Raw genomic sequence first — 24,051 nt, forward strand, 5'->3', positions numbered from 1 at the left:
TTGGCAAAGAAAAAGACAGGTGAACTAAGAATGTGTGTTGACTTAAGAAGTTTCAATGAGGCCATCTGGGTAGACAACTTTCCCTTGCCCAGGATTGAAGATTTAATTACTAAAATAGGTCAATCCAATTGGTTTACCAAATTAGATCTCCGATCAGCTTAACATCAGGTGGAATTGGACAAAGCTTCTCGTCACTTAACTGCTTTCATTACACCTGATGGTACTTTTCAATTTTGCAGAATGCCGTTCGGCATAGCTTCTGCGGCAGCTGTGTTTCAACGTTTGATGTCTGAAATGTTTATTGGTAATTCGCAAGTAGCTGTTTTCCAAGATGACATTTTACTATTCACTAAGAGTGAGTCTGAACATGACCTCTTAATATCAAAAGTCCTAAACATACTTCAATCCAGAGGAGCTACTTTAAGAAAAGATAAATGCATTTTTAAAACCACAGAAATTGAGTATTTGGGTCATTTATTTTCAGCTCAAAGAGTCAAGCCTAAGCCTTGTCTTGTAAAAAGTATCACAGATGCACCGGCTCCTAAAAACAAAGATCAGTTACTTTCTTTTCTAGGTATGTGTGAATTTTATAGTAAATTTCTAAAGAACTTTGTCAATTTAACAGAATGTTTTAGGCCTTTATTAAAGAAAAATTCAGAATTTCTATGGTCAGACATTTGTGAACAATCCTTTAATGAAATTAAAGAAAGAATCGTGAACGTTCCTGTTTTACAGCCTTTTCTTGAAGGCAGAACCACCATTGTAACTGTTGATGCCTGTGATTATGGTCTTGGGGCTGTTCTCACCCAAATGGATAATGGGCGTGAATTTACCATAGGGTTTGCGTCCAGAGCTCTCAGACCTGTTGAACGCAAGTATTCGGTCATTGAGAAGGAACTTTTAGCTTGTGTTTGGAGTGTAGAAAAGTTCAAAGCCTATGTTTGGGGTAGACCTTTTATAATTAAAACTGATCATTGTCCTTTGGTAAATATTCTATCTGGCAAAAACATCAAGCGTACCACTGCTCGCATTTCAAGATTGCAAGCTAAACTTTTAGAATTCACTTTTTCTATCCAATACATTCCCGGTGTAAAGAATTCACGTGCTGACTGCCTCTCTAGACTTCCGATTGACGAACCTGAAAATCAAGAATGAGAAACAGAAATAGAAGAGTGCTTTATTGCGTATATAGGGGATGCTTCATTTTGTGAAAAAGATTGGATTTTGGCTATCCAATCAGATCCCATTCTCAGTCAAGTTATCACATTTGTAAAATCTGGTTGGCCAAAAGAATCTGTGTTACAATATGATCTTCAAACATTTTGGAAGGTCTTGGATGAGTTGTCCCTTGAAGGTGATATCTTAGTCCGAGGAGATAAATTAGTAGCTCCGTTTTGTTTTCGTCAACGTTTAATCAGTTTAGCTCATGGTGGTCATTTGGGTTCCACTTTGACCAAGAGGAAAGTTAGAGAGAGATTTTGGTGGCCTCGCATGGATTCTGAGGTCGAAGAATTTGTATCCAACTGTACCAAATGCAAACTTAGTGACAAAGTTTTAATAACTGAACCTCAAGTTCAATCTGTCAATCTTTGTCCCAAAAAACCTTGGCAACGCATTGGGGTAGATTTTCTAGGTCCTTATCAGATTCTTCCCAACTACATGAGATACTTTGTTGTAATGGTGGATCATCTTTCTAGATGGGTTGAAGTTGAGGCAATTTCTGAACCCACTACTAAAAAAACAATTGAATGTTTTCAAAGAGTATTTTTAAGAGAAGGTCTCCCAGGTGAGATTCTCACTGATAATGGGGTTCAGTTCACATCCTCTGAGATGTCTTCATTTTTAGAAAATTGTGCAATAAAACACTTGAGAACGCCACTTTATCATCCCCAAACCAATGGTAAAGTTGAACGCTTTAACAAAGTACTTGTAGAATGCATTCAATCATCCATCAAAAGCAAGTCTTGTGTTGCTAAGTCAATACTTGAGTTAGTTTGGTCACATCGCACTACTCCACATTCAGTTACTGGGAAATCTCCTTTCGAATTGATGAGAGGTAGAGAACCATCCACAGAACTTTGCCCTTTTTGGACCACAAGAATTTCTCAAAAAGATGGAAATGTGGATGACTGGTGGAAATCAGCTGAATTTAATTCCAATTTTGCTAACTTGAAGAGGTTTACTAAAAGTATTCCCAGTTCAAAAAGAGTAACCAGATTAAAAATAGGTGACTGGGTACGTGTGAAGAATCCAATCCTTGTTAGCAAAGGCTTGTCCAAATTCAAAAATCCAGTTCAAGTTTGTGAACTAGGGAAGAATTCTGTTAAACTTTCTGATGGGAATTGGTGGGGTATGTCTCATGTGGCACCTGTTCCTCACGATGATATGTCTAGCAAAACTGAAAAGTATTTTTCACAACGTGTCTCTTTACCTATCAAAGAGCATTCAAGAAATAATGTGACCATCAGGAAGAGTTCTCGCATTCCTGTACGACCAAAAAAATGAATGACTTTATTTAACTTCATTTTTTTTTCTCTTTTCTTTCTATTTTCCTTTTCTTTTTTGCTTTTTCTTTGTCTCTTCCTTTCTTTCTTCTTTTTTGTTCTTCCTTCTTTTCTCTTTCATCTTTTCCTTCGTTTATCTACTTTTTTTTTGAAAGGGGGTATAGGCACTATATTTGAAGTTTTAGGTTTAATATGTTTATCTTACTTCATACTTTGTATAAATGTATTGTTTCATACTTTGTTTTGTAAAAAGGGAGATGTGTGGTAATGTGAGCATTGGCTCAGAATGCCCAGACATTGGAATGTGTGATGAGGTCATGAGGGTACTGCATTCCGATTGTAAGCAGTTGCTCCAGGGCCCCTTCATGGTGAGACTTATCCTCTCCATTAAAATATCTTCATACCTTCTCAGACTGCTTGGAGTCATCCTTATCAAGCCTTCCCCCTTAGATCCAAAACAATAAGCAGTGAATATGTCCATTTACACTGTCTCAGGGCAGTGGAGAGCAAGAATGTGTTGCTGTGAAGGTATGGTGTCAACGCACTGAGGCTCCATTTTGATTCCCTGTGAACTCTGAGCGGAGATGTTGAGGCTGCTCATTCCACATTCTCCTTCTGTATCAACATCCCGTATTCCACATTCCACTTCAACTCATACTCCACACTGCCCCAGGATTATCGAGTACTTTTACACAGGTTTTCCAGATTACAGGGAGTGTAACTCAGATATTTACCACCTGTTCAGAGCAGGTGGTAAATATCTTTGGTGGAGCTGTGCGGGTCAGGGAGGGGTGTGTGTGTGTGTGTGTGTGGATCGGCAAGGGTGTCTGTGGAAACTGTGTCATCTCGGGTGTGGGGGAGCACGGTCTGCTCCCCCCACAGTGCCGGAGGGGCAGGCAGTGAGGCGAGTTGTGCCTCTGTCCAGAGCCCCAGCCAGTCTCACAATTTTGTTTTTTCCGGGTGCATATCTAGAAACACTGGACAATTCCAGAACTCGGAACAGTGTCCTAACAAAGTCAAAATTACTGCAGAAGTAAGTAACGTTTCTTACAACTACGCATGGCTTCCTGAATTGTAAATTTGGCAAAGATTCTTAAGCAGGCAATAAATGGGAGTATGGGAGCAGAAATCAGTTGCAACGATTCACTCAACTGTAAAGGGTTTTTGCAAAATTATTTTGCAGCCAAGTTTTGAGAAGAAGCAATTCTTGTTACCATCAGGCTACAATGACCACTATGACGCTGTGTGTAAGGAAAGGAAGCATACATTCAACAAGTAATGCATGGTGTAGCTAGGTTCAGAGAGTGAAAATGGACTGTTAAAGTGATTAAGGCAGTGCGCTTTAAACAGGTGTGTCTTCAGCTTGTTTCTAAATTGGAGCAGGGATGAAGCGGTTTTGATGGATATGGGGGATATCATTCCGCAGCCTATATGCATCACTAAAGAAATGCTAGAAAGGGCTGTCTATTTCATCCATTGTCCACTTTATTTGGATGGAAGTGGCCTTAGGACCATTCAAATGTAAAAAAACACCTGGTTGGTTATGTTCTTTCCAATGCTCCAGACATTGGCTAACTTTGGATCTCCTGAGCCTATTAAATTTGGTAATAAGAGGTTTGCATTATTTAGCAATTCTGGATTCTGCTGGGCTGCCTCTGCAGAAGGTTGGTTAAGGGATTAGGGGGTGCTGCAGAAGCCTCTAGAGGTCATGCAAGTTAGTTCTGTGTTGTTCAAGTGTGAGGCATGAGTCGGGTGAAATCTGAAGTTCTGCTTAGATTACAATGTGTTCCTCCAAGTTGTTGCAGCTGACAACTGTGACAGTCACTACCCAGTGGCTTTGGTTCCCTTTAAATGGGGGAAGGGAATCTCAAGTTCATTGAGGGTAGCTGTGGGTCCGTCCATGCCTGTGGACTGTCTGCTTGGCAATGACCTGGAGCATACCGCCTGGAAGGAGGTGGAGCTCAGGTCCGACTTGGTGATGTTGGGGTTGCCTGAGTGGATGTGACTGACCACAGGGTCCACGTCATCCGGAGAGGGTGGTCAAGAGGACCTGGAGCCTGGAAGAATGGCCCAGGTGCCAACTTGGATATTTGTCAAGTAATACGCGAGACGCAGTGGGCTCTGAAAGACTGAGCTTCAAAGTGCAAGGAGACTGAGCACCGCTCTCATTCTTACATTCCTGAAACATGTCTGCTGCTGCTGTGGTAAACTGAAAATCTGGCTCAGAATACCCAAGGAAGTATTGTGGACCCTAGATTATAGGTGTTGCATGATAACACTAAAAACAACTCCAGTCAATGCAAAACATTTTTTTTTAATTTAGGTCCTAGGTGGTAGTATGAAAATGCAAAATGTATTTTGTTGATACTTCGTTAGGCCCTTTCACTAGCAAATTTATTAGTTCTTTATTGACTTTTGTGAGTTCCCTGTGCTGTTCTTCCTGGTCAATTTAGCTTAGGAAATACCATACTTACTTTTAAGTTAAGAACCTATGTGAAATTCTGTTCAATTTGTTAAAAAAATATAGACCAAACAGCCAAAAATCCAACTATTTGGGAAAAAAGTGAACAAAGAATCCAAGCTGCAGAAATCTTTCTTAAAAATTTAGATTCTTTGCTCAATGCAGCTCCCACCTTTTTGATCAAGCAGAGTGATGAACACAAGTGTTTTCCTCGCTCTCCTTGATTAAACAAGGGGGAGCTAAATAAAAAAAAAAGTACCCTGGCCAGTCATTTGACCTCATCACTTCCTTCAACATGGGCTATCTCATCTCTGCTAAGTACAAGTATTTGTAGTCTCATTCTTCCAGGATTGGAGGAATTATATCTTGAGAGATTCATAAATAACCACTCCTGAGATCACCGTCAGCCCAAGTTTTGACAATGCACAGTGACCATAAAGAGGGAATTAATTACTAAAGACTAGGCTGGTACCTCATTCTGTGAGTAACTGACAACAGCAGACTTGTAAAAGAAATACATCAGGGTGGAGTTAGAGATCATATGTGATGTGTAGCAGGCCCCTGAACATATTACTGGTAAACTAGCAGTCAAAGAGCTGCTGTACCCAGCTTGTACTAATACCTTACACTGCAGCTAGAGAAACAAATTCACCTGAGACCGAAAAGTTAACACCATGTCTAAAGGAATCAAAGAAAAATGACATCTATCTTCATCATTTGCCAACAATGCTTTTACGTCAAAACTCCCCTAAATAACCTATACACGAGTGGAAGTAACATGAATCAAGCAGCCTCAGCCTTCTACCCAAATGTAGAAGCAAATGATGATTCACACACTAGTTCAAAATCATCCACCTTGTAAAATTCTCAAAAAAGAAGGGAAAGAGGAAAGGTACAGGCCAAAAGGAAAAGTTCAAGACCATATTAAAGAACATGAGAAATATAGTCTTCATAAAATGGCCTCTAACCAATGTGTCCTGAATTGTGGAAGGCACTGAGCAGTAAAAACAATTTTCCAGCTCTAGGGCAGGACTCCCACTTTAACTATTCTTACAAGTTACAGGTAAAGTTTGAGGAGCTTATTAGTGATTATGTAAAAATTGGCTGTGGGAGCACAAGCCCTCAGTAAAGTTGAAGAGTTGCATGGAGTTCAGTATTAGTATCAAAATTGCTCTTTCATTCCTCACAATCCCACAGGGCAAGTTATAAACAAACGTATGTCCTTAAGCCTATCTATTTAGGAATTGCTGCTCGGTCTGATGATTAAAGACTAAGGACGCGCTGTCGATAAGTAGAATGAACAACTGTCTCTCTTTTGGCACAATTTTGCAATTAGATTGGCCATATGTTTTAGATGAAGGATACTGATTTTCTCTCACTTAATGATCTCTTTTTATGTCTTTCTTTTGTGGGATTCCTTTACATCTTTCAGAAGGCTATCTTGCTTGCTTATCTTCTTTTCTTCAAGATACTTCAGTTTGCATGACTATTTTATTCAACTAAGTTTTAAAATCAGTCTCCGATTTGCTTCTTTTAATGTCTGTAAATCAAGACTAATGACCTAAAGGCCACTGGCTGATTTTAGTTTAAAAAGAAGTGATCATGGTGATGCTATTTTAAATTCAACTGCATGTGCAGCTTCCACATCTAGCAAGCCTCCATGGAATTCTACCGTATGGACACATAGAAAGCTGTTTTACACCTCTAATGAAGCAATCTCCGAACAGTGATTAATGCCCACTTGTTAAACAAAAGAGTTACAGCAGTGTCAGTACGGTAAAGCAGCACCACCTTGCTGTTAAGGAGCTAGAGTGAGACACCTAAAATAGTGCTTTCAGCTCTAAAATACTGAGTTAGAGTTGCTTACATTCAGCTGGCTATGACAACAGGACACATGAGGGGGCCTATGTTCAAGAAGCCTATGGTGACCTTTAAGCCTGATAAGCTGCTGGTGATTAAATCTTGGAAACTCCAAAACGGGAACACAGCACATCGGAGTATTGAGTCAACCATGACCTGAGGTTATCGAAGGAATGTTTTTATATGTAAAACAGTCTCCTATCTGAATTTACATGATTATGGAATTCGGACTGACGATAAAGAAAGAATAACACAAGCATTGGCATAGCCAATAGGTCTCGCTTTTGGGACCTTATAAGTGTTTAGCCATGCAACAGTTGCATAACTAAATACTTATAAGGTCCCAAAAGCGAGATCTATTGGCTATGCCAATGCTTGTTTCTGTTTATTACTGCTCTGTAGTAATGGCGGCGCACGGGTGCCACCATTACTACATAGAAGTAATAAACAGGAAAAAAAAAACTGGCTCACGGAGAACATCAAGGGAAAGTGATCGCGATCAAACATCAAAGCCGCCGTGCGGCCACGAAAGAGAAGCGCGCGCGCCCGCGCACATGCACTGTAGCTCTAGGCTACAGTGGTAGCACTTTTTTGAGCCATCACAAAAAGTCTCGCCAGACCAGCGCATGCGCTGGGTCAGGCGAGACCTAACAAGGTAGAAGGGACGAGAGTACGAAGACATCAAAAAACAACATGAAAGACAACAGATGAGCCCTGAAGAAGTCCTTAGACAGGACGAAACGCGTTGGCTACTAGGAAGAGAGGATACAAGAATAAAGGAATATATAAAATACAATAACTGGATGGACTTGTGTTTTTATACTGAGTGCGGATCAAACTTTTTATGTAGTGGTGATTAAAACTTGTCTTGCCTGGATGGAAACTTTCTATAAATCTTTTTACTAGAAGTCTCCCCAAGCACATTTTACTCTAAGCCCTTGCACAGATTTGCCCAGGCAACATAGAGTCTAACCAGAGAACTTCCATCACTATGTCAATGTGGTCTGTTTTTATAAAGTAGTGTGAGATTTACTCCTGTTGATGAATGTACATTACTGAATAGAGGGATTGCTTTTAGGGCAATTAAAATGACTGTCAATTACAGTACTGAATCCCCACAAACTAAAGGAATTAAGACAGGAAGGCTAAACCGCATAGCCATAAAAACTACAACAAAGAACAAGTGACCGATAATTCCATGCCAATATAAAAAAAATATCAAGGGGTAGAAATTGGTACAGAATACAGAGGTCTAGGATAAGGTGTAACCAAAAAGGTATTTCCACAGTTATGTTCTTGAAGCAGAGGCATGGAGTTCCGTATAGCTTCAGTTAATGGCAAGGAAGACAAAGAGGAGACACAAGCAGGAGAATTACAAAACATGATATCAAAAGGATAATTCACAAATCTCACTCAGCTGGTGTTTGCAAGTTTGTGAATGGCCTTTGAAGTAACTACTGGAACTTTTTCCAGGATCTGCTTGAGGATCCAACTGAAAGATTCAAGTTGCTGCTTTTTTTGATGAATATCATCTTTGTAATCTTTGTAATGGGCTGTATGAGAACTGGCTGTGCTTCAACTAGAAGTACTATTAACCTATGATGACCATGAGGAACTGTGTTGTGGCTGGATCATGCTTGCATCATCGGGGAAAGAGTTAAAACTATGTCCCATTAGTGCTTCGCCAGAAGCATGTACAATGACATGTCTAGCACCACAAATTTCAAAACAGTGAGCCCAAAGTCCATAACTCTTGAGATGGCTTGCTTGATCACATCCCATGTGTATGAGTTTATGTTCAATGTGTCTTAATTCTGCACCGGGACACATCCGTGTTTGACTCTCCCAGTGAAGATCTAAAATCTGGTTGGTTCATTCTACATGTTCATGTTTCAATGTTGGTAGGTCTTGTGTAAAAGTCCCTTTTTACCCCAAAACATACTATACTCTCCTTTTGTATGCAGTGGGATTAGTACTGATGCACCAGTACGTTTCCTGTCCCAATGTTGACTGATACTATGCTTTACAGTGCTAGTGGGTAAGTGTCAACACACAGAGAAATGTGTTAGTAAACTAAGCATGCTTAGAAATTTAGCTATAACTAATCCAAATGCTTGAGAAAAATCATGTCTCATAAGACCAAAAACAACTAGTGGATACCAAACAAAGAACAAGTTACAAACCCTTAAAAATAAATGTGTTTTTTTATAGTCATCTTATCTTCATCTTGTTGCAGATTCATCCTCAAAGAATATGTTGAGGCATCAGTCTGGATCTGGCACATATTCATGCAATTAATTCATCTGGTACCGGGGAGTGCCTTTTCTGCACACAGAAAATTTAAATATTAGAGCCTGATGTGTGGGCGGCACAGTAATGTCTTTGTCTGTGGGCCACAACCACAGCTATGTGCTTTCACAACAAAGATCCTTCCCACTTGTTGTTGAAGTGTACTGCCATTATATTATTTATCAGAACGTATAGTTGAAAAACTGGCATCCATGAGAGAACTGCCATGAGGTCAAGTCAAAAAGTGAGCGCCCCTAAATTATTTACTTTAACACTGGTCGTACCTTGTCCTCTAGAGCAGTGAGGGACCCCAGCCAAGAAAAGATGCATGGGTCACAATGGTCACTTGCGGCAATATAAGCCAGAATGGATCCACAAAGGCAGATTGTAATCACACAAGAGGTTACGCAACTTCTGAGGTATGATGTGTGAGATACAAAGCCTACAATGCAAGTTGTTGTCACTGTGCCTCAAGATGTCACTTAAGAAAATACCTCACTTGAAGCCTCTCCTAAGGAACTAGGTTAATGTAGAAGGCAATCAAGCCCAGCAAACACAAAAAGAAATCCATAATGTAGACTGTTGGCAAAACAGAATTACTATATTATAGATGCTGTCTAACATTGCTTGTACAAGAAAGACCTTTTCTAAAGTTGGAGCTGAGAATAATCCATTGAAATGGACCCTATAGGAGTGGGATATCTCTAAATTTGACAAGAAATAAGGCAATAGAGAAGATGTTTTGGAGAAACTTCAGGGGAAATCACCTTCATCACCTCATTTCCGATGTAGAAGAGTAAATACATCCCCTGTGTAGGTAGCAGAAACTATGCCAATAAACTTGCTAATCACTTAAAATTTGAAGTACGGTCAAACAGCAACATCATGAACCGGAAAGACTACTTCCCATATGCAAATTGCAGGAAATTCTGAATGGGCATGAAGAAAAAAGCACCTTGATAATCTAAGGAAATCACCCTATCCTTTGATTCAAAGTCAGCATTCTCTTTGCCAATGTCACCATCTCGAATTTCAGTTGTTGACTAACATGGTCAAAAAGCACATATTCCAAATTGGGTGGACACACCATTTTATTGCACCCCAAAAAATATCTGGGAGTAGCCTGCCAAATGCTGATCAATTTGGGCTTTTTAAAGGGAAGAAGAGACTCAGTTGCCTGACTCACACTGAAGAGGCTCTGTAAAGAGGTTATATTTTAATTACATCAAGGAGAATTGCAGGTCTAGCACCTCTGCTGCCTTTTTGTAATACCTCATAAAGAGATACACTAAGCAAAAGAGAATCACCATCATGAAAGGGGTCCATACCACTTGTTTAGTGCAAGTCTATCAAAAAGCAATGGCACATTTAAGAGGAGGCAGGTGTAGCTCAGCCCTACTATCATCTTCTTCATCCCAGTTCAGATCACGGAAGCCAAAAGCACTGCAGGACCCAAACAAGTCATTAAAGTGTGCCGATTATGGAGAATTGGAGCCTTTTTGGAAGAGAGCTCTTCATCTGAAAAGATAGCTATCACCCTTGTTTGGCAGTCTTCAAAATGACAACATTGAAGAGGACTGAATGAATGATAGAAGCCAACAGTGCATGCGTTGCACCCGTCAATGATGGTGAGGACCGTGGCATAGATGGACTGTAAGGCTTTTAGGACACAAGCCAGAAGCTGCAGCTATAGGTATGGTAACAGAGCCTGAGGGTAATGTTCAGGGAGTGAAAGGGACCAGATCTGGACATAGGTGAAGGCTTGTCAAACATCTGTAACATGACCTTTGGGATGCACTTGATCACAGCAAGAATTTGGAAAGCTAACGTTCGGCAGATTTGACTGTCATATTCGCAAGACGTCAACTGGCTCCAATGTCAAATTCAATGGTTTAACTTCGGTCAGACAGCAGTGACAATGTTGCTTGGATCCTGACCCAGAGTTACGATGGGGGAAGGAGAAGGAGGATTGTTTGAGGTTGTGTTCTTTTTATTTGTGAAACTTGGTGTGGTGAGAAGGGAGGCTATTCTTTCCCCAAAAAAATGTATGGGCTAGATAGCGAACTATGCTAAGTAGAGCAATGCTCTATTAGTTTCTCGTGCCTGTAAAGGGCTGAAAAAGGTTTTGCCTCTCTCTCCACAGTTACTTTTAGTGTACACTTTGACACAAAGAAGGCATGATCCAGTATAATGGGTAAGGAACAAACACCACATGCACAAGGCTTGAGGAGAAATGTGGAGACAATATGTTGGGATTGAGCAAAAATTCAAAGTATTGACTTTAAAAAAAAGAAAAGTTGGGAAATAAGGAAAAACGGTAGGTAGAGTTCAGCATCCTTGCATTAGTGTGCAACAAAAGGAACTGAATTTGCAAGCATGGCCATTATGGAGCCATTGTTTCTATTGCTTTACTATTCGGAAAGATATCCTAGCAGATCCGCAGCTTACATCACCTTGTGCTAGATAGGTGAATAACGTTAACATTTTCTGGACCCAATCAGAAACCTTGAGGAACTTCTTAATAAGATATCCGTGGGAAGACGTATACATCAGGAAGAGATTCACAAACTGTTAGATTTGGGGGTTTCTAGTTGGCACAGGTATGCACTTGTGACAACGAGGGACCCTTGCCTCTAGTCAGGGTAAGCGGGTACACTCCTAAAATAACCCCTGCTCACCCCCTTGGTAGCTTGGCACGAGCAGACAGGCTTATCTCAGAGGCTGTGTGTAAAGCATTTGTGAACACATACAGTAATCAAGTGACAACACTACAGATGGACACCACACAGGTTTTATATAAAAAATAAGTATTCTTTATATAGATTTAACACAAGACCATAAACGACAAAAATCCACAATACTGTTACTTAAGATGGTAGTTTTAGCTTAGTTCTCTTTTAGATCTTAAATGCAACACTTTGGGTCAATGTACCTTTTAGATATGACACGCAGGGCAACAAAAGTGTTGCAACGATGGTGATGTGATGAAAGTTTGGTGCAAAGAAATAAAGACGTGAAGATCTTCCTGATGCGGCACACTTCTCCGATGTTGCGAGAAGACTCGACTCGATGCGTCAGCTGCAGCAGCGACACCCTTGTTCCGTGATGCGACGACAGCGGCCTTGGCGGCGACACTCTTCTCCGACGTTGCGAGACGCTTCCACTCGATGCGACAACTGCAGCAACGACACCCTTGTTCCGTGATGCAACGGCAGCAGCTTCAACGGTGGCACGCTTCTCTGTGGATGCGAGGCGCTTTTCTTGATGCGGTGCAATGTGACAGCTACAGCGGCGACATCCAAGATGCAAAGACAGCGGCTGCGACGGCGACACGCTTCTTCCTCGATGCGAGACACTTCTCTCGATGCGGCGCAATGCGACAGCTACAGCGGCTGCGACACGCTTTTTCGGTGTTGCGGGACGCTTCTCGTGATGCGGTGCAATGCGTCAGCTTCAGCGGCGTCACCCTTGTTGCGGGATGCGACAGCAGCAGCTGCTACGGCGACACTCTTCTTCTCCGTGAGTCGCGCTTCCAGCTCCTTGCAACACGCAGTCCCTCAGAAGGCACAAAACAGCAGCAGGCACTTCTAAAGAACTCTGGGGAGCTGATGGTTGAAGTCTGTTGTCTCTGAGACTTCAGCAGGAGGCAAGCTCTTTTCCAAGCCCTTGGAGATCCTTACACAAGTTGAATGAAAATGCACACAAAGTCCTTTCTCCTTTCTTTGGCAGTCAGGCAACCACAGCAGGCCAATCCCCCAAGCAGCACTTCAGCTTAGGGATAGTCTCTCCTCAGTTTCTTCTGGTTCCACTCCTCAGCAAAGGTTTCTTCTTGTTTCCCAAAGTGATCTAAAGTTCTTGGGTTGGAGTCCCAATATTTATACTAAGTTTTCCTTTGTTCTCTGAAGGCAGAGAGGCCTTTGCCTAGTCCAAACCAGTTCTGGTCAGTCCTGGAGCACTTTGTTTACATGACTCCTTCTTTCCTTTCAGAGTGCAAAGCAGAGACATCAGACGCACCACAGGAGGTGGAGCCAGCATTGTGGAGGGAAGGCACAGCCCTATTCAGGTACCAGGTGCAATTCCTCCTTCCCATCTAGATACAGATCTCTCTATTTACCACTGGGCTGACTCACCCTGTCTCCTGAAATTCCCCAGCCCTGTCACTCAAACTCCAGACAAGGAATACACAGCCTAGCAGAGGCAGGTTTGAATGGTTAGACAAGGAAATACCTACTTTCTAAAAGTGGTATTTTCAAACACAGAATGTTAAAACCAACTTCACTAAAAGATGTATTTTATCATTCTGAGTTCAGGCATGCTAAATTCGAATTTCTACCATGTTCCCTGAGTCAGTTAGGATTATAAGATGTAATAATCAAACTGCCCATTCTGGCCTATGGAGAACAGGTAGCCTTGCAATAGTGAAAAACGAAAATGGCTGTAATTCACAATTAGAACATGCCACACACACCAGGGCATGTCCTACCTTATGCTTACAATGCACCCTACCCTTGGGCCTACCATAGGGGTGTCTGATATGAAGAAAAGGGAAAGTTTAGGGACTGGCAAGTGGGTGCACTTGGCCAGTCATCATGACAGTACCAGACTGCATGCAGGCTCTGCAATGGCAGGCCTTAGACCCACTATTACAGGCTGCTTCTGTGGGTGGCACAACCAGTGCTGCTAGCCCACCAGCAGTATTTGGATTACCAGCCCTGGGCACTCCTGATGCACTGTACTAGGGTCTGACAAGTAAACCAAACCAACCAATCATGGAATCACTAATTCATACATCAATTTACCATAGAGAGCACTTGCATTGTGGCACTGGACAGCAGTAGCACAGTGCCCAAAGCATCTAACACCAGCAAAAACACATGAGGCAACAGCAAACAAATGGAAGGGAGACTCACGCCAAGGTGCCAGGTCTAACACCAACCATAAATCCTTTCTCCTTACACCGAAATAGACGTTGCCCTTGTGCACTCCTTTCTGCCTTTGGGGCTGAAAATAGTTTGTGTAAAACATTTACAAAGACCAACCAACATGAACATCTGGTGATAAATTGTGTACTTTTATGCTTTCCATCCACCCCATTGAACTGATAGCGTAGTTACTTACCTGCTTTTGGTCAGTGTCAAAGTACAGCAATTGTGCTTTGTAAATAAAGTGTTTGTTATAAGGCCAAGAGTCTATATTTTCTGTACTACATGTAAGGCCCTTTTATGCTAAAAATTACGTCTATCAAAAATGCATACTCCACTAGAAGGTATAATCACTGTAGGACACCACTTTTTTCTACAGCCATAATGAGATTGTACTTATCCTTATATAACAAGAGTTATAGTTAATGAGTGTATGAACATGTGGAATACAAGCAGCCATGCATGCTTGTTGCTGCTACTAGTAAGTCATATACGGTTATATAAAACTTTCTTTCTCACTTTACTCAGCAAGATAATCTGCCTTGAAAAGTGCACTATGGTGTTTTTTAGAACTGAGGACATTTATATCCCCGAAATCAAAGCATGCTTTTAAGTGTTTACATCAATACGATGGAACCTGTTATCATTCACAGACAATATAGAAGATACACCGATCTACAACAAAATTAGATGTTGAACAATTATACTGCTGGGTTTAGTGAACTTGAAAATGTTTCAATCGCACACTATTATCTAAACTTTTATTTAATGTGGATAGCAGATTTCAAAAAGCATTCATATTTTTAAAACTGTCATTATAATATTTGAATCTGAAATATTATCACAATCGTATGTATATACACGCAATACTATGTCCTTAATAATAAATTAATTAAAAAAATACTATGTCACTTAAGTTGGGAATAAATATGTATTTTCCATGTTCTTTATTTTCATGTCTACTGTTCAGCCTTGAAAAAGCACAATTACTGTGTAAAATATGGTGTTAGGCTCTTTAATATGGTCCTGGGAAGCAATTTAACAACACAGTGATACTGAATAAATGACACTCAATAAATAAGCGTTGCATATTTAATAATACAGAGTGCTTATTCACCGAGGTCATTTATCCTTTCTCGTGGTTTGCGAGTGGTATGCACATCAAAGAGGGTAGCAGATTTTTTACAGAATGCATCCATAGCTTTTAGCGTCTATTTTTCTTATTCACATCAAGTGGTTCTCTCACCTTTCGTGCCAGGATTTTTCTCTTTTTCTTCTCTTCTTCCGATCCATGGTGTGACTGGGCCCGTGTCAGTCTTCTGTGTTGGTGAAGCTAGAACAGTCAATGCAGGTGAAAGTAAGGTCAGTGATGAATCAATAGATGCATAATGTTCATACTGACACAGAGTCACTAGTCATGAACACTAGCCATGGGCATGCACTCTGTAAATTATTCTCCACGTTGACGTAGTTGTCTGCGTAAGGCACACATAATGGATCGGTCACTATATAATTGCTGAACTGATCGGATGAGTACTGCCATTTTAACAGCTTGAAAAACCTCTCAACCTGCAAAAGTGCTCACAGTATATTTACTAGACAGGTGAAAATAAAGACTAAGCAAGTTACCTGCTTCTGTTCTTCGACTAATCGCTTTTCAATGCATTCTTTGGCTGTTTTCAAGGCCTCTTTCAGCTTTGTGGGAATCTGAAATTAAAAGGAAAAATTAAATAATAAAGGAGAAAAGACATGTTTATAACACAGGCTATCCGCATATCCCCATATAAGGTTATTCGTACCACCTCTTTTAGACACGGTTTTCATTTTCTGCAAGATCGGTTACTTTTATTGCAGGCTAGTACTAGGCTGTTAGAGGTTCAACGGGTGCAAGGCAAAGGCGAACACACACACACACACATATATATATATGCACAAACACGCATGCACACAAATATTAAACAAAGTCAGATACACACAACTTAGTTGAGGTCTTAGTGTGCATGTAAGAACTTCCAATAAGTTCAAAATCAAGGAATCAACTTTGACAGCACTTGCATCAGTTCCTCTGAAAAAAACAGCTGATGGCCATAGTGATTGTTTGATCAATTTGTTAATCAAATGTGCAATGAAAAGATCGAATGGAGTCTCATAGGTGATATCACAGCTTTTAAGACATACCACTTTATGTGGTGGCTAGTTCCGGATGTTAAAGCTGTATGTAAACCTGGAGGTAATCATGATCTATTGGCGTAATATGAAGACAAACCTGACAACAAATCGTATTGCAGGAAAGAAATGGGTCATGACGTTTGGTGGCAGGGTTATTAGATGGTAACGTGTAGGCCAGGCAGAATTTGGCATCATTCTCCTGGCAACAACCTTACCATGTCCAAGGATAAAGTTGGAAGGAAGGAAATAATTTTTTCTAGACATTACTTGAAGAAAATGAATAAGAACAGATGTTGATCAATAATTAAATGGAATCCTTCTAAGGTGCCCCTCATAGAACTGTGGGTTGAAAAAGACTATATACAAGTCTGAGTTAATTAAGGTAGTTATAAAAGATGCCAGGGATGATGGCTATAAAACAGATTGTCAAGAAGAGAATATAAGATGTTGGTAAGGTGGAAGAAATGGGAGAGTAATAAATGGGAGAGACTAGTGGAATGGCATATAGTAAAGATATGAGCAACTTGAGGATATTTATTTTCAAACGGTCAGTAGAAGAAGAGATTTAGCAAGACAGTGTTGTGACAGTGGCAAGCTGACATGCCCATAAGGAAATTTACGACAATGGAGGGATACAGACACATTTTACTGAGATTAATACTACCTCTCCTGCTTTCCCACTTACCGAAACAGAAAGCTATATGCCCTTTGAAGGCAAAACAGAAAGGCAGCCGTGCCTGTTTTTATTTCCAGAGAAAAAACAAAACAAAATATATCGGAGATATGAAGCACCTCTTTTGCAAAACATTATACATACCATGGCGTTCATTAACTAAGGAAATAGAGGTACCAATGTGCTGTAGACCAATTTCTATACTATTTGCCCAGGTTAACATTTGGCAATAGTCTTATACAAGAAAGAAGATGAGTGTATTCAGAGTGAGGGCATACTGGCCACCCACCAACAAGGTATTCAGGCAAATAAGAATACTACAGATCAGACATTACACCTTTACGTATCTCTTTCGAGAGCAGTACATGGCAATTTCAAAAAAACATATAGGTCACCCCAATGATTTTCATGGAGCAACAAGAATAATTTGTGCTTTAACCTTCAAATGGGTTTCAAAAAGGATTCTTAAACTACCTGATGTGGTTGTATGATGGAAATGCTGGTTGTGGTAAGATTAGGCCACAGAAGAGAAAGAATAAAACTTTGTGGGATATGTAGAATAGTACTCCATAGGTGAGTAATGTCACATCTACTATTTATCCAACATGACACAAAATTGTGTTCTCTCAGGTTCTCTCTTGTCGGCCTAGTAAATCAGCTGCCATAAGTAGAAAAATAATATAGACCTAATGTTATTATTTGTGCATCATACAGTCCTGATAGCTAAAATGGTGAATGCCCTGCAGGGAATGTCAAGGTTGCTTCAGCATTTTGTTTGTGGGGAAAAATACAAAGATCAATGAACAAGGGGGATGAGAAATGCCCTTGAGAGGAGTAAAAAAAATGTTTTGGAGTTATGGGAAAACTGAATAGATTATCAAATCAGATAATCTATCAGGGCTTCATTTTAAGTACTCAATGTACTGGAAAAAGCACAATACAAATTTTACCTGGACTGAAAAAGTGCAATGGGGAATCTTGAAATTTGCATAATAAATGGAAACATTGTTTGGAAGCTACAGTGAAATGTATTCTGTCAAATCAGTGTTATGCAACAGAGGCATGGGGACATCATCTTTCCAAAGAGAAAATGGTTCCCTAAAATATGTTTATTGAGTGGGTTCTTGGTGTACCACAGTCTTTTGTGTCCATTTTCAATCATGCTTAGATTATTTAAATTTATATAGTTAATGGAATCCTTTACATGCTGGGTTAAAATTTTGGAGAATCATGAACTTTACCTTACATTTATGCTAATGAAAGAGATATATAAATCACTGTTCCCTCTGTAGAGTTCATGATTTAGAAATACTGGGAATGATTTCTCTATGTTAAAACATTTTACTTGGTTCTAAGATCCCTGCACCTACCAGAGAAGATAAAAAAGTTACTCAGTGAAACATTTAAAATACATTATAGAGAAGAAAATACTGAAACCTAGAAATATGAAATCTGTTCAGTGATATAAAACCCAATGACCAACAGCAGAGACGTATAAATGAGTTTTATGCCTATGTAGAAGATAGGATTCTGATCACAAAGCTATGTATGAACTTACTCCCAATACTATCTAAGCAGACGATAAGGCAAAAAAAGACTTGCTTCAACTCTATCCAATATTTGCCAAGGTAGGTTTATTAATGGAAGACTATATGATCCACCTATCCTTTTGTGTAAGAAGTTAAGTCTGGACTGCTTGATTTATGGCATAATACAGTAATTGGTGATAAAAGTAACAAACCAGTCCTATTTTTTCCATCTGCACATTTAACTGCAGCCTAGCAGAGCAAAACATTAATCACTTCAGTTGCCAAACAGTCCTGAGGATCATCCATCCATATGGTTAATTGTTGGCCAAATTATCCACCGACCTCTCACTTGCCACTGTACCGCGCATCCGAAGAACAACCACCGGCGGGAGATCCTTCTCCCACCTCGCCGCCAAGACATGGAACACCCTCCCACTGAGCCTACGACAGACCCAAGACCTGCTGACCTTCAGGAGGATGCTCAAGACCTGGCTGTTCAATCAGTAGCCCCCCCCCCCCCCCACCCAGCGCCTTGAGACCCTCGTTGGTATGTAGTGCACTTTACAAATGACTGACTGATTGATTGATTATGGCTAACTGTTTTGGAATCATAGACTCAGAGGCAAGGGTGTAAATGTGATTTTTCTGGGGGAGTTTTTAAGTCCCATTGAAAAAGTGGTGACAAACAATTTGGCTTTGGCAAAAACATATGGTAATTTATTAATGCAAGAAGCCAGAGTAATGGCTTTCTTTGGTAGGAAAGAATATAATAAAAATAGTGGTGTAGAATAAGAAGTTTCTCCTTGCAGGAATTATTTTTCTCCATGAAAAAAAAGAAACAAAAGATGCCATTGTGCACATCTTTCATGTGCATAGCAGCGGACTGTCCATTTTTTTTACCGAAAAGATTATTCACAATCTATACTTTACCTTGAATTGCGGCTTTTCAGAAGTTGAAAGGAGGACGTCACTGAACAGCCTAGCAAAGAAAAAAAATGCCAAAGAATATGCATACATCTTTTACACTAGAAACAAAAAACTTTATTAATACATATCTCCTTATGTCTATGTACAACACATGCCCTCCCCCTTTAGCTATTCTTAAGGGGAGGCACTACACAGAAATATAAGCATATTTATCAGGGACTTGAGTATACTCATTGCATTTTGCATATTCTAAACAAACAGTAAATATAGATTAGAGCATCAGAGTACATATACATCTAAATTGAATTAAGAGCTCTAACATATCAGTAATTCTTTATTTTTAAAGACAGTAACTTAAGCGATAAATGAATGTTCAATATACTATATAATTGGACATATTGTTAAAATAAATATTCTAAATGGATAAGATGCACAAAAACAGACTTTTTAATATACAATTGTACTGTACATTTTCAATGTCAGGAAATAATGTTAAATACCTGTAGAGGTTAGGTAATTTTTAAAGTTCATATGATCAAAAACCCAAAAAAAGAATCAACAAAACCGGACATTTATTGAGGTGAAGCAACCACTTCATAATCAATACTTAATTTGTAGCCCACGTCCCCAACGTAATCACCAAGTGATGGACAGTGAAGCTATAAACTAAATTTCAAGAAAGAAGGCAGAAAGAATTCAGGAAAATCTGAACTAATTTTGTATTCATAACAGAAGGTAAGAACATTTTTTTAAAACATGTTTTGCTTGCCAATATGGACAAAAGTGTTATTGGACAAAGTCATCATGAGCGACTCAGCCAAAGCATACTGAATTTACTATTGCCATCTCTGTGACAAATATCCAACATGCTCCAATGAAACGAAGCACTTTGAAACTTAAACCCTCTGACATGGTGGTATTAACACTCCTACAAGCATTTTTAAGACACCTTATTACATTTTCAACATCTGCACAATGCTTAGATGGCTATAGTGAGAAGGTCTCGCAGCAATACTTATAAAATCATAGGGGCCTATTTAATATCCCTAATACAGTAATTTGCGGTCCAAGGAAGAGAGGCTGGCGCTCCAGGGTTAAGGAAACTTTAAAGACTGATGACCATGTTATGCACAAAATGTTTTGCAATCCGTGTAGATTTTAACAACCGTAGTGGACAACTAGAATGTGAAAGTTATCTGCAGCTCGTACCCTAAATCAAATTTATTCTGAAAGGGCACATGCATTATTTCAACATTTCTTCCACTGCTTCAGTTCTCATCGAACTAAACCTCTATAAAAGAAAATCTCAACTCATTAACTTAGAAGAGTTTAAAAACGAAGCTCACTTCAACCATAACCTGTTCTGAAATGTAGGCATATTCTAAAACAGGTTGTTTATATTGGAACTCAAATGAAGGCAAAGGTTTGCAGAAACCTCTAATACAATTTTCCATTTGGAGATGCACTGCATACGAAACGTACCAGTTCCTCTAACAAAGGCTAGGTCAACTTTGCAGTTCATCTGATGCAGCACCTAGCAATTCAACATGTGTGCTGTAGTCTAATACTATAAATTACCTCAATGATGCAACTGTTGACCAGGAGGTAACCAATGAGCAAGAACACTTTCAAAGTGTTTAACCGAAACCAAATTAGCTCTAGGGACAGAGAAAGGATTGCACTTGAATCTTTTCATACATGTCACTGAATCACAAGGAGCAGGAGGAATATCCCCATTTGATAATGTGGAGTACTACAAATCAGTGGCAAGTTGTCGGTCTCAAGGGTACAATGAAAAGTGCTGAACACTTTGCAGCAGAGTAAAAATGCCTGTCTGTCCAGCTTTGCTCTAAAGCAGGCTGTGGCTACAATTAGTCTCTCTGTATCTTGCAAATGACTGTCCAAAATACAAAGTAAAGTAGTCATTAACGTAGATATCATGTCCTACAATCCTAAGTTTGGTTAAATATTTCTAAAGCGCTAATTCACTGTCCGTGGTATCTTGGCACCAACAATATCTTTTTACTAAATGCACCCAGGCTACAGTCTCCACAGCAGCTGATCAGAGCTGCAGTACAGGATGCTAAGAGGCACTTTAACTAAACTGCAAAATTTACATTTAAAAAAAAAAAAAGATGATCACTTTTAAGAAGTACATGAATGCTCTTCAAAATAGAGGAGCCAGAGTTACTGTAGAACAGCTGCTCTTCCTCCCCTTGTGACAGAAGGGAAAATATAGTTTACGTTATGAACTAGACTGCAGAGCATGCAAGAGTAAATAAGGGACAGAATCTATGATAAACTGCTGTATTTGATAAGGTGGGTGTTAAGGAGTGCTTTCAATCCTGAAATGATGTTGTCACGTTAAACACCAGCGAAACAAAAATTTCAGGGTAATTAACTAGCAAAAACAATAACAAGACTCAAAACTATATTAGAAAAGTACACATAAGTAATAGGTTTAGGTGTTAGGGTAATTTAAGAGGTTACAAACAAATTAAACATAGGAGTCACGTTTAAAAAAAAATAAAAAGGAGTTGGGAAGCATGGGGAGGTTCCCTCTTTTTATTGAAATAATGTTGTATTAACCATGTGAATGCACCAACTAATTAAAATAAAAGGAGAGAGAGATATATGTGTAAAAAGTAAAAAGAAAGGGCGATAGTGAGAACTCTCCTAAAAAACAGGAATTTAGTAAAAATTATAAAAATAAAAACAGCAATTATGAGATTAAATTCTAAATTGTGAAAGAAGTTCCCACAGGTTAATGAATATGCAATAAACAAATATTTAGGATTCATTAATTAATCACAGTGAGATTAATCACCCAAGATAAATCACACAGACAACTTGCAACATATCCTTGGGCTCACAAGCAGCCAGAAAAGCAACTTAAAAAAAAAGAAACATCACATCTCCTCGAGTGTAACTGTATTTCAGAACTTTTCAAGAAGAAACTCATGGGATCACTTTCTTCAATTGTTGCACACCACACCAAAACATCTTATTTAAAAATGAAATCCCGAAGATATACATTATTCCTTTGGAAAATGTGGTTCTTGTGGTAGAGTGACATACTTGTGACTGGCAGCCTTACGTGGCTCGGTTCTGGCCAAAATAAATTCTAGAGCCTTGAAGCTGTCAACTGGTAGCAAACAGCTGGTGCATTTCCTGTGTGTGATTTGCTCACATGATAACCCGGATTAAAACGCTGTAATATGCAATATAAAATGTTAAGTAGATAACAAGGGAAGGTAGCTATTTTAAAATTAGCTATGTAGTTACTTTCCCCATCACAATCTACACATTAGGCCCCTGTTTTACCTTTTAAAATGAAGGTCTCCTGAAACACAGGTCTTTGTCAGGTTCAATTTTTTTAATTACCACACAATTGAACTTGTGCTGAATTACAAGAAAAAGGTCTGATAGAACAGCTGGTGTTTTCCCACTTTGTCCAGCAAGGTGATAATGCGTATCTGTAAAATGTAGTTTTTATGTGATGTATTCAATTAAGTGAAAAGCTATATAGCCTATATGAGGATTATTAAATATTCCAGGTTTTGGGTCCTACATTGTGCTGAGTGAAGCTGCAGCCCTTTCATTTAGTGTTTAGTGGAGGTGAGGCGTTCCAGTGAATCTATCACTGCGTTTAAGAGGCCAGGTTAGCTAATCCCCCAACTATAAAGTACAGCCAGTATTAATGTATTATGAGTAACAGAAAACTGCTGGTCCCCTGAAAATATAAAAAGTATATGCTATAAAACAATTCGATATTACCATAGGTACCAAATATGTATTGCAGGGATTCCTGAGATAGTCATAACTGCCATTTCGAAGGTGGTAGAACAATTAGGTGTTTTTTGAATATCTTAAAACTAGATCAACAATAAAAATTTGAAAATCGGGCTTTATGCCGATGATCTTATGGTTCTGACAGGGGATTTAGAGAAATCACTTCCTGCGATTTGGGAGCAGTTGGACTGTTTTGGAAGGGCATCGGGATATTCAATCAATCAACAAAATACTAAGCTGATGAAATGGAATACTTCTTATAGGAGTGATTTCACAAAGCAAGAAATTAGATACCTAGGGGTCCAAATAGTTCAAAATATAGAAAAAATAGCGCAGGTGAATTTTGATAAAATTGCAGCGAGGGTAAAGTCACAGTTACAAGCATGGGGGGGCTCTCCCACTTTCCTTTCTGGGCAGATCAAACCTCTTAAAAATGTCAATCCTCCCTAAATTAACTTTCTTATTTAATACCATACCGTTAGGGTTTTCAAAAATTTGGTTCAAGAAAATACAGGGTTCTTTCTCCAGCTTTATTTGGGGAAACAAAAGGCCAAGAATATCTCTAAATAAGTTCAGAAGAAAGAAAGCACTTGGTGGTGTCTCTACCCCAGATCTTTATTTGTATTATTGCGCTTTTCACGTAAAGAACTTTCGTCAACTATTGATGGAGAATTCGCGTATGTCCCCGCTCTTTAGGGTCATTACAGCAAATTCACCAAAGCAAGCAGACTTTTTTCTTCTAAAATTTGGTCATCCTAAATATTTTAAGAAGGTGAGGCTGAAGATTCTTCTAGCGGCCACTAAAGTTTGGTTTCAGGTGAGATCGCTCTTACAAATACCCTATTACAATGATGCAACACCTATTTGGGACTCTCCTGGTACCCCGGACTGTTTAAAAGACGCACTTGCTGCACTGCTTTGTACC

The 24,051-nt window shown here is 39.4% G+C and overlaps 1 protein-coding gene across 4 annotated transcripts in view; it reads right to left on the reverse strand.

Moving 5' to 3' along the window:
• Positions 1 to 24,051, reverse strand: part of PXK (PX domain containing serine/threonine kinase like) — a 283,519-nt gene that overhangs the window by 40,012 nt on the left and 219,456 nt on the right. For all 4 annotated transcript variants that reach the window (XM_085624745.1, XM_085624748.1, XM_085624746.1 and 1 more), the window contains exons 13-15: positions 19,338 to 19,386; positions 15,666 to 15,743; positions 15,283 to 15,369 (exon numbers count right to left, since the gene is read on the reverse strand). In XM_085624745.1, coding sequence (XP_085480871.1) covers positions 15,283 to 15,369; positions 15,666 to 15,743; positions 19,338 to 19,386 — 214 coding nt within the window. The remainder of the gene's footprint in view (positions 1 to 15,282; positions 15,370 to 15,665; positions 15,744 to 19,337; positions 19,387 to 24,051) is intronic.

This window comes from Triturus cristatus, chromosome 9 (assembly GCF_964204655.1).
Source record: "Triturus cristatus chromosome 9, aTriCri1.1, whole genome shotgun sequence".
Lineage (NCBI taxonomy): Eukaryota > Metazoa > Chordata > Amphibia > Caudata > Salamandridae > Triturus > Triturus cristatus.